The 11114-nt window shown below is 41.2% G+C and overlaps 1 protein-coding gene across 1 annotated transcript in view; it reads left to right on the top strand.

Moving 5' to 3' along the window:
* Prdm10 (PR domain containing 10) overlaps positions 1–11114 on the top strand; it is a 126816-nt gene that overhangs the window by 46291 nt on the left and 69411 nt on the right. The window contains exons 2-5 of the mRNA XM_013009437.1: positions 698–801; positions 3874–4063; positions 7800–7964; positions 9795–9854. Of these exons, the coding sequence (XP_012864891.1) occupies positions 3995–4063; positions 7800–7964; positions 9795–9854 (294 nt within the window). The 5' untranslated portion in view covers positions 698–801; positions 3874–3994. The remainder of the gene's footprint in view (positions 1–697; positions 802–3873; positions 4064–7799; positions 7965–9794; positions 9855–11114) is intronic.

Raw genomic sequence — 11114 nt, 5'->3', positions numbered from 1 at the left:
CTGGTTTTCTAGTGGTTTATTGGAGATAAGAGTCTCACGGACTTTCCTGCCCGGGCTGGCTTTGAACCTTGATTCTCAGATCTCAGCCTCCTGAGTATCAACTAGGATTACAGGCGTGAGCCATCTGCGCCCAGCTAGACCTTTCTTTTTTTGAGACAAGGTCTGGCTATGTTTCTCAGGCAGGCCTTGAGCTGCTACACTCAAGCCGACCCTTCTGCCTTATGTGCCACCTTGTCTATCTGTCTCTTCTTCTTCCCTCCCTCCCTCCCTTCCTCCCTCCCTTCCTTCCTTTTTTCTTTCTTTTTTGTCGGTTGTGGGGTTTGAACTCAGGGCCTGGGCTCTGTCCCTGAGCTTTAAGTTCAAGGCTAGCACTCTACCACTTTGAGCCACAGCTGCACTTCCAGTTTTCTGGTAGTTAATTGGAAATAAGAGTCTCAAGGCAGGCTTTCCTGCCTGGGCTGCCTTCAAACTGTGATCTTCAGATCTCAGCTTCCTGAGTAGCTAGGATTACAGGTGTGAGCCACTGGTGCCTGGTTTGACTTCTGTTTTTGATATAGTGATTTTTTTTCGGGGGAGGAGGAGCGGGCAGATACTGGGGCTTGAACTCAGGTCTTAACATGTCTAATGTAGGCTACACTTGATTATTTGGGAAATCAAGAAGCCAAGATGGAAAAAAAATTCTCAAATTTCTTTACAGGAAGGGCTTAATATGTCCTTTGTGGTATTTCTGCTAAAAATTATGTCTTGCATCTCACCATGAAGAAACATGAGGCAAGCTGAGATCAAGAAACATTTTGGAAGGTAAGTGACCTGTACATTTCATACATGTGAAGGGCACAGAAGGCTAAGGAGTCAGCACAGTGTTGAGTTGAAGGACACTGAGAGGACATGACAATTGAATGCTCATGTACAATACCAGATTGGACCAAGGCCAGAAGGAAGTGTCTTTTTGGCTGTCAAGGATATTAATTAGACAAGTGACAAAATCTGAATGAGATCTATAAGTGAGGTAATATTGCTATTTCAGTGTGTTAACATCTAATTTTGAGAATATCACTGTGGTTATGAGAAACTGTTCTTGGTCTTCTTATATGGGACAATTACTAAATCTTTTATCCTTTTGTTTAATTTTGTAGTTCTTTTTATATGGATCTTTGTCTATTAATACTATTTATTCCTAGATCCTTCCTTCCTTCCTTCCTTCCTTCCTTCCTTCCTTCCTTCTTTCCTTCCTTCCTTCCTTCTCTCTCTCTCTTTCCTTCTCTCTCTTTCCTTCTTTCTTCCTTTCTTCCTTTCTTCCTTTCTTTCTTTCTTTCTTTCTTTCTTTCTTTCTTTTTCTTTCTTTCTTTCTTTCTTTCTTTCTCGGTTGTGGGGTTTGAACTCTGGTCCTGGGTGCTGTCCCTCAGCTCTTCAGATCAAAGGATCAAAGCTAGCCACAGTGCCACTTCTGATTTTCTGGTGGTTTATTGGAGATAAGAATCTCACAGATTTTTCCTGTCCTGGCTGGCTTTGAACTGTGGTCCTCAGATCTCAGCCTTCTGAGTAGCTAGGATTACAGGCGTGAGCCACCAGTGCCCGGCTTTTTCTTTCTTTTTAAATAGCAGTTTTAGCCATTTCTGTAATCCTAACTATTCTGGAGACTGAGATGTGAGGCTCAAGGTTCAAAGACAGCCTGGGCAGGAGAGTTAATGAGACTACTCCAATTAACCAGCAGAAAACTGGAAGTGGCACTGTGGCTCAAAGTGGTAGAGTACTAGCCTTGAGCAAAAGAGCTCAAGGGCAGTGCCCAGGCTCCAAGTTCAAGGCCCAGGACTGACAAAAAAATAGCAGCTTTGTTGATATATAATTTATATATTATTTTTGCCAGTCGTGGGGCTTGAACTCAGGGCTTGGGCATTGTCTCTGAGCTTCTTTTGCTCAAGGTTAGCACTCTGCCGCTTGCGCCACAGCACCACCTACGGCTTTTTCTGTTTATGTGGTACTGAGGAATTGAACCCAGGGTTTGCTTCATGCATGCTAAGGCAAGCACTCTACCACTAAGCTACATTCCCAGCCCTTAATTTATATCTTATATGAACTTTACCCTAATACCTTTTTAGCTATGTTTTAAAATAGTTCTATGCTATAAAGGAGGCATTTTTCTAATGATCAACTTTATTTGGGCATGATTTACACGATACAATTGACATATTTTGATTGATGAGTTTGTTTTTTGAGATAGTCTGGTTATGAAAACTAGGCTATCATGGTCCTCTTGTCTCAGCCTTTGAGTGCTGGAATTGCAGGTAAACCATGCTTATCTGGTTGATGACTTTTTTTTTTCTTTGTGCCCATGTTGGGGCTTGAACTCAGGGCCTGGGGAATATTCCTGAATTTTTCACTCAAGGTGAGTGCTCTACCACTTGAGCCACAGCCCCACTTCTGGCTTTTTGATGGTTAGTTGAAGATAAGAATCTCAGACTTTCCTGCTTGAGCTGGCTTTGAACCATGATCTTCAGATGCTGAGTAGCTAGTTAGAATTACAGGTATAAGCTACCAGTGCCTAGCTGTTGACTTTAACACATACATTCCTGTGTAAGCACTTCCCCAATCCAGATTTAATAAACAGTATATTACCATTTTTCCAGAAAGTTCTGTCATGTCCCATTTGTTTATATAATCAGCTGTTGGTGGATGTGACAGGCATTGTTCAAGTTGAATAGGATAGGACTGGTACAGAAAACAGCACCCAGGCTGTGATTTCAAGCCCTAGGACCAGCACAAAAACCAAAAAACCTTTAGTATTTTATTTTCCTTATCAAAAGAGAGGATCAGTACCTGAAAAAGTAAGTTTTAGAAAGGAATACTTCTTTTTTTTGTCAGTCACGGTGCTTGAACTCTGGGTCTGGGTGCTGTCCACCAGCTCTTCAGTTCAAGGCTAGTACTCTACCACTTGAGCCACAGTGCCATTTCCGATAAGGGTCTTACAGACTTTTCTGCCCAGGCTGGCTTTGAACCATGATCCTTCGATCTTGGCCTCCTGAGTAGCTAAGATTACAGTCTTGAGCCACTGGTGCCCAGCCTGGTTTTTGTTTTTTTAATAGTGCCTGCCCTGGGGCTTGAACCCAGCCTGGGTGTTAATTCTGACCTTTTTGCTCAAGTCTAGTACTCTATCACTTGAGCCATAGCTCCACTTCTGGCTTTTTTTGGTTTAGTGGAGATAAGAGTCTCATAGAATTGTAAGCATGTGTAAATGTAACAGTGAAATCTCCCTGTAATAACTGTCAGCTAATAAAAACAGCCCTAAATGTGCAGTGAACCTGAGGAGTGTCATGAATCTCCTCCCACTAGATATGTGAGACTCACAGTAGATACATATTAAATATGTGAATCTAGCAGCACTTCCCTAAAGGCTCTTCAGGCTGAAGCCTGGCTACTGCCTCACTCCTGGGGTCTAAGCATAGCCCAAATTACTTACTGACCCACAAAAATTAGCTTATTAGAATTTATGATCTACAGATGTTTTGTATTTATATTAGGTTTATGCTCACAGACTTTCCTGCCCTGGCTGGCTTTGAACTGTGATTCTCAGATGTCAGCCTCCCAAGTAGCTGGGATTACAGGAATTAGCCACCTGTGCCCTGCTCACCTTCAGTGTTTTTAAAGAGTACTACATTATATATATACAATCTACATAGATACACATATCCCATAGTAAATATGCAGTTCACTGTATTATTATCTGAGTAATTTCTTCATTTTTACCTTTTGGCTCAGGTGTGTTGACTTTTATAGCAAAGCTTTTTTTTTTTCTCCTTTTTTGTGGTTAAAGCTGTAATTTATTAAAATGTATTCACCTACTTAAAATCTTGGTTCCCTTTCTGTCTCTTCCAGGCATATTGCAGAGAGACCATTCTGTCCTTGATGAGTGCACGTGTGCTGGACAGATGACTGTCCTCTCCCCTGTGCTGCTGCGGTAGGTGGCCCAGACTTGGAGCTGTCCAGCAGGGAGACAATGGATGCCAAGGATGGAAGCTCTCATGTGTGGCAGACGTCTGCAGAGCATGAGCAGAATGCTACACAGGTGAAGGGTGGTCTTTTCCCACTTGCTGTTCTTAGTAGTGTTTTGGTAGGGTAGTTTGCTGACTGCTAGAGAAATAATGCCTCCTCTATAATATTGAGTGGTTGGGAGGGAGCCAATGTGAAGAACTTTGCATGTAATAGGAAATGTTTCCATACTTTGAATGCTCCAGTGGTTCACTGAGTTAGAACTTATTCACCATCCATAGGTGTCACCTTTTCTGTAGCTTTCTGTCAGAGCTGCCTTATTTTATGCTATTGGTCCTGAAAATTCAAACAATTGTTGGTCGCTTTGATGTTATCAAGTATATGGTTTTGATTTTTTTTAAGTGAGTAATAAAGTACAAGCTATCTTTATAATGCGAGTGGCCTTTTCTTTTTAATTTTAGTATATAAACCTCTAAGGACAAGTTGTCCTGTTCTGAGTCACCAGTTTAGACTCTTACTCAAATGCTATTGTCAGAGATGAGCTCTGTTTTTTGAATTGCTCTCAGAACCAGCTGCCTTAGCAAAGGCAAGTCTTAGCATTTTTTTTTAATGGATTTGAGTGTTAGGATGAGTTAACAGTCATAACAAGCTGTGATTTGTATTTGACTAAAATATAATTGTTTTTGCACATTAGGATGATATATGTAAAGTTTTAAATTTAATTTTTCATTAGAACATCACCATAGCACTATTATCAAAATCAGGAAGTTAATCTTGAAACATTTAAATACGCATATCTTATTTCATTTAAGCAATATAAATATGATAATTGGTAAAATTGATCATCTGGTATGAATTTAAAGTTTCAGTCTGCAAACTTTAAAAAAAAGCAGTGCTAGAAATAATGATGTAACAATAACAATGCTAGAAATAATGATGTAACAATGAAAACCCTTTGTAACAATAATAATGATAATAACAATAAAACAGTACCAGAGATGTTTGCAGATTAATAGAGAACATTGCTTTGGTTCTCAAATAAACCATTTTGAAGTACACTTTCCTGAAGTTATCTATTTTGGTATATCTTATTTAACAAAAGGCAAAACCAAGAAAATCTGGTTGCAATGCTGTCTGTGACCAGGACCCCCATCTGTTGGTAACCAGACAATAGAAAGGTGAGATCAGGAACCCTATGAGACCTTTTCTTTCTAGTCATTTCTGCTCATAGCCAGGAATCCTGATTCTGCAAACTCTTATTTGCAGAATCTGAGTGAGGAAGGCTTGAATGTCTCATCTTTTGAGGTAATGCTTTTTCTTTTCTTCCTTTTTTTTCTTTAAAAAAACAAAAACAAAAACTACTGGGGATTGAACTTCTTGCATGCTAGGCAAGCACTCTATTATTGGAGTTATACCCCTGGCACTTTTTTTTTAAGCATTGATATTAGTTCAAAGCTTTGATGTCAGTGACCAAATCTTGAGTCATAGAAATATAAATCTAAAAACCACAAAATTATCTTAATGACAATGAAAATTGAAAATATGTTTTGAGCCTAATTTTCCCAATATATAAACTTTATCTTCTTGGAAAATCAAATGTATATAGAGGCTAAACTAAAGGTTTAGTATTGCAGTGAAGGTAGTTATATTTCTTTGGTGCTTGATTATTATATCTGGTCTCTAAGCTCTTCTCTTCCCCCAGTCTCCCCCCTCCCCATCTTGGGGATTAAGTTAGTTTATATCATTTTCAGACTCTTTATTTCCTACTGGAGAAAACTGACATTTAAAAGGTTAGGTCCAGGGCTGGGAAGGTGGCTCAGTGGTAGAGCACTTGCCTTGCATGCTCGAGGCCCTGGGTTGGATTCCTCAGCACCACATAAGAAAAAAGAAAAAAGCCGGAAGTGGCACTGTGGCTCAAGTGGTAGAATGCTAGCCTTGAGCTGAAGAGCTGAGGGACAGCACCCAGGCCCAGAGTTCAGGCCCCATGACCGGACATAAAAAAAAAAAAGGTTAGGTCTAGCCAGGTGCTGCTGGCACACACCTCTAATGTGAGAGTGAGAGTCTAAAGATGGAAGGATCATGATTTGAGACCAGCCCAGTCAGAAAAGTTCCCGAAACCCCTTCTTAATCTATACCTGGGCACAATGGCATGCACCCTGTCACCCCAAGATGATGGTTCCAGGCCAGCTTGGTTAAAAGTCTGGGAGACTCTGTTTCCATTGAGGGGATATCCAGTCACCCCAGCAACAACTGGAAGCCTAAAGTAGGCAGGTCACAACTCAGGCACAAGCTTGAAAAGTGTGACCATTTCCTAAAAATATCAAGTGGAAAACTCAGCGGGAGGTACTGCTTAGTGGCATTGTACCAGAGTAGCAAGTTGAGGTTCTGAGTTCAAACCCCAGTACTGCCAATCAGGGAGGAAAAAAAAGTCCAATGCTAAGTCAGTAGCGCAATAAGAATTCCAACCTAAGAGTACCTAACTTCAATACCAGCACATAAATTATTTCTTTCCTAAATGTGTACTTTGGTCATCTGCGAGAGGGCCTTCCATAACAGGCATTAGGCCATGTGCCAAGCGGCAGCTTCTGAAATGTAATCCTCTCTCAAGCCAACCACTCAGAAAGCATTTTATAAAACTCAGTATCTACTTTTAAGATTTTTTAAGTTGAAAGGTACAAAATTATTTACTTTGGTGACAGCTTTAGTAGTTGTCCAGAACCTCTTGAAAGTATTTCATTAGGGCTGCCTGTTTCTTGTCCAGCTAGAAAGGAAGAGTTTGGTTGTACTTCGTGATTCAGCAGACATTTCCTCAGATTCCTCAGTATGTCCTTGAAGTATGAAATAACCTGTAAGAAAGAACATGACCTTATTTTAATATGTCTGCTGCAACATAGTTCATTAGAAAGCAGATTTTTTTCTATATGCTGGTACTAGTGCTTGAATTCAGAATCTTGGTACTTTCACTTAGCCTTTTTGCTCAAGGCTACCACTTGAGCCATACCAAATCCATTTCTGGACTTTTGGTGGTTAACTGGAGGTAATAGTGAGTCTCATAGACTTACGTGTATCTGCTGGCTTTGTAATCCTCAGATCTCTGATTTCTGAGTAGTTAGGATTATAGGTATGAGCCACCAGTGCCTGGCAGAAAACTGATTTTTTTTTTTTTTAATCAGCCCTAGGGCTTGAACTCAGGGCCTGGGTGCTATCCCTCAGCCTCTTTGTACTCAATACTAGTGCTTGACCATTTGAGCCACAGTGTCACTTCTGGCTTTTTCTGAGTAGTTTATTGGAGATAAAGAGTCTCACAGTCTTTCTTTCCCTGGTTGGCTTTGAACTGATTTCCTTAGATCTCATCCTTCTGAGTAGCTAAGATTATAGGTGTGAGCCCCTGGCACCCGGCCAGAATTTTTGTAATGTGTTGAGAGCAATTGGTTTTGAGTCTTGACACATTTTTTTTCACATTGCAGAATAATACATAATTTTGTATTTTTGTGGTGGTGTCATGCAGAAATTTGTGGTCACTTTTCTAGGATCAGTTAACCACCCTCTCATCACTCCCAAGGGCTTATCTGCATTAGACATTTGAAGGAAGGAGTTCAAGTCAGTGACCTAATGTTAAGCAGTAAGTCAGTGACAGAATCCTTGCCATCCTGCCTCCCAGCCTCTAGCACAGAATGAATGAAGGCACATCACATTTCTCTTCCACTGGGGATGTTTCAGAGGCTCAAGTGTGTTTCGTTGGCTATGTGCCTTTGTGAAATTGTTTTTGTTTTCTGAGGATAGCTGCTACATCACCTGTTTTCTCACCCCAGGTGCACTTTGTTCCGGATGCTGGAACTGTGGCTCAGATAGTCTACACTGATGACCAGGTTCGTCCACCACAGCAGGTGGTGTACACGGCAGATGGTACCTCCTACACATCAGTGGATGGTCCAGAACACACACTGGTATACATCCATCCTGTGGAAGCTGCACAGGCATGTAAAGGATTGTTTTTAATTTGCTCATTCATTCATTCACCAGCTACTGTTTGCTCTTTGCCTGTCCTAATGCTAGATGCTGATGACAGAAAATATCCAGATAAGATTTGTGTTCTCAAGGAGCTTATAGAACTTGGTAGAGGAAGAGGTGGTTCATGTATCTAAATAAAGTACACTAAGGAATTAGAACACTGGTCTCATATCACCTTTTCGCTCCAGTGCCTACTGGCTAGTTTATCACTTACCATTTATTAATAACTTTCTGATTTATAGGACCATAACAGAGCCAAGGTGTTTACTGTAAAATGTGTACAGTCTCCCTCCTCCCTCTGGTACTGACCACCAAGCTTAGTCTGTTATATATTCCTGTCATGATTTTTAGTGTATATTAATTATACAAAAGGGTTTTACTGTAGTATTTCACAATGCATATATTGTACTTTAATCAGATTACCCTGTCTTGTTATGTTCCCCCTACCTTTATTATTCAATAGCTTTCAGTGACTTCCTTTATGCCATCTTCATGTTTAGCCACAATATGTATCAATATGATTTACTTTGGCTATAATATTTTTTGTGTATGTGTTTGTTGGTCATGGGGCCTGAATTCTGGGCCTTGACGCTGTCCCTCAGCTTTTCAGATCAAAGCTAGCGCTCTACCACTTGAGCCACAGCACCACTTCTGGTTTTTTCTGGTTATGTGGTGCTGAGGAATTGAACTCAGGGCCCTCATGCATGCAAGGCAAGCACTCTATCACTTCCCAGCCCCTTAGGCAATAATATTTTTGAAGATGTTTCCTTTTTAGTTTAGTTTATTGTCTCCCCTCCCCCCACCCCCACTCCATTCATAGAGTTTGCACTTAGGGCCTGGGTGCTGTCTCTGAGCCTGAGCCTCTTTATTTATTTATTTATTTTTTGGGTCCGGTCGTGGGGCCTGAGCTCTGGGCCTGGGCGCTGTCCCTCAGCTCTTCAGCTCAAGGCTAGCACTCTACCACTTGAGCCACAGCGCCACTTCTGGCTTTTTTCTTATGTGGTGCTGAGGAATCGATCCCAGGGCCTCGAGCATGCAAGGCAAGTACTCTACCACTGAGCCACCTTCCCAGCCCAGCCTGAGCCTCTTTATGCTCAAGGCTAGCATTCTATCACCTGAGCCACAGCACCATTTCTGGCTTTTTTTTCTGAGTAATTTATTGGAGGTAAGAGCCTCACCAACTTTTCTGCCCAGGTTGGCTTCGAACCGTGATCCTCCGATCTCAGCCTCCTAAGTAGCTAGGATTATAGGCATGAGCTACCAGCGCCCAGCTAAACACTGTTTCTTAACAAAAGTAGAAGGAACATAAACTAAGGTCTCATTGATTCTTTTGTGATAAAGTCAGTAGTTAATTAAAAAAAAACTACAACTTACAAATAGACAATAATAATAGGTGAACAAATGCATCAGTGGTATTCACTATACACTGTTAAAAATGAACTATACAACTTGAGCACAAAGAGGGTCAGGGACATTGTCAAGACCCTGAGTTTAAGCCCCACAATGGACAAAAGAAGAAGAAAGAGGAGGAGGAGAGGAGGAAGACAAAAAACAAAACAAAAAAGAGTACAATATTGAAATATTAGCCATTGGCATGGTTGGCTTATACAGTCTCTTTTGAGCCATCTGAATGAAGGCCTTTAGCCAGATGTAAGATTTCAACCTTTATCTTCTTTATTAATGAACAATTACCAGCTATAATGTGCGCTAACTTTTCTAATATATATGTATATACATACATACACGCACATATATATATATAGTTTTGTTTTTCTGACTTTTTTTTTTCTGTCTAGACTTTGTTTACAGACCCAAGCCAGGTAGCCTATGTCCAACAGGATGCTACAGCTCAGCAGGTAAGAGCTAGCCCTGGGGGCTTTTTGTTGTGAGGGGGGGGGAGGGTGGGAAGGAAGGGAGGGGGAGGGGGGATAATATTGTATAGCTGTGTTCCATGGATGTCTCTCTACTGTTTGCTTATTCCATCTCAGAATGCTTGCTTTATTTTGCTTTTGTTTTTTGTGCCAATTGTGGGGCTTGAACTCAGGGCCTGGGCACTGTCCCTGAGCTTTCGTGCCCTGGATGGATTTGATCCATGTCCTTACATCTCAGCCTCTTGAGTAGCTTAGCTGAGATTACAGGTGTGAGCCACCAGCTCTTGGCTTCAGAATGCTTACTTCTTCCCTTCCCTTTTATCTTTCTTTTTCCCTTCCCCCTTTCCTTTTTTTTTTTTTTTTGGTGCTGGTTCTGGGGCTTGAACTCAGGGAGGGCCTGAGTACTCTCCCTGAACCTTTGTGCTTAAGGCTAGCACTCTACCACTGGAACCACACTTCTACTTCCTGCTTTTATAGTGATTAATTGGAGATAAGAGTGTCAAGGACTTTCCTACCAGTGCTGACTTCTAACTGCAATCCTTACATTTCAGCCTTGTATGTAGCTAGGATTACAGGAGTAGACCACTGGTACCTGGCAAAATGCTTGTTTCTTTTTTAAAAAAATATTTTCAATTGTTATTATAAAGGTGATGTGCAGAGGGGTATCAGTTATGTAAGTCATGTAAAGAATACATTTCTTTTTGGACAGTGTCACGCCTTCTCCTCGCTCTTTTCCAGTTTGCTTGTTTGTTTGTTTTTCCTCGGTTGTGGGTCTTGAACTCTGGGCCTGGGCACTGTCCCTCAACTCTTCAGCTCAAGGCTCTACCACTTGAGCTACAGCACCACTTCCAGTTTTCTGGTGGTTTATTGAGATAAGAGTCTCACTGACTTTCCTGCCTCAGCTGGCTTTGAACTATGATCCTCAGATCTCAGCCTCCTGAGTAGCTAGGATTACAGGCGTGAGCCACCCGTGCCCAGCTTTTTCCAGTTTTTTATGTGCTAAGAACATTCTCTAGTTCCTTCAGTAAAAACAAAGCAAACATAGTGTAACATAATTCTAAAATATTATACTCAGTATTTATTGGAATAGTTGGTAATAGAAAGGGATTTGTCAGTGAGGCTTAAAAATAAGCATAAACTACAGGGGCTGGGAAAGTGGCTCAGTGGTAGAGCGCTTGCCCTGCATGCTTGAGGCCCTGGGTTCGATTCCCCAGCACCACATAAGCAAAAAGAAATAAAAGCCGG

This window comes from Dipodomys ordii, unplaced genomic scaffold (genome assembly GCF_000151885.1).
Source record: "Dipodomys ordii isolate 6190 unplaced genomic scaffold, Dord_2.0 Scaffold10, whole genome shotgun sequence".
Classification (NCBI taxonomy): domain Eukaryota; kingdom Metazoa; phylum Chordata; class Mammalia; order Rodentia; family Heteromyidae; genus Dipodomys; species Dipodomys ordii.
This window is presented reverse-complemented; position numbering and strand designations above follow the sequence as displayed.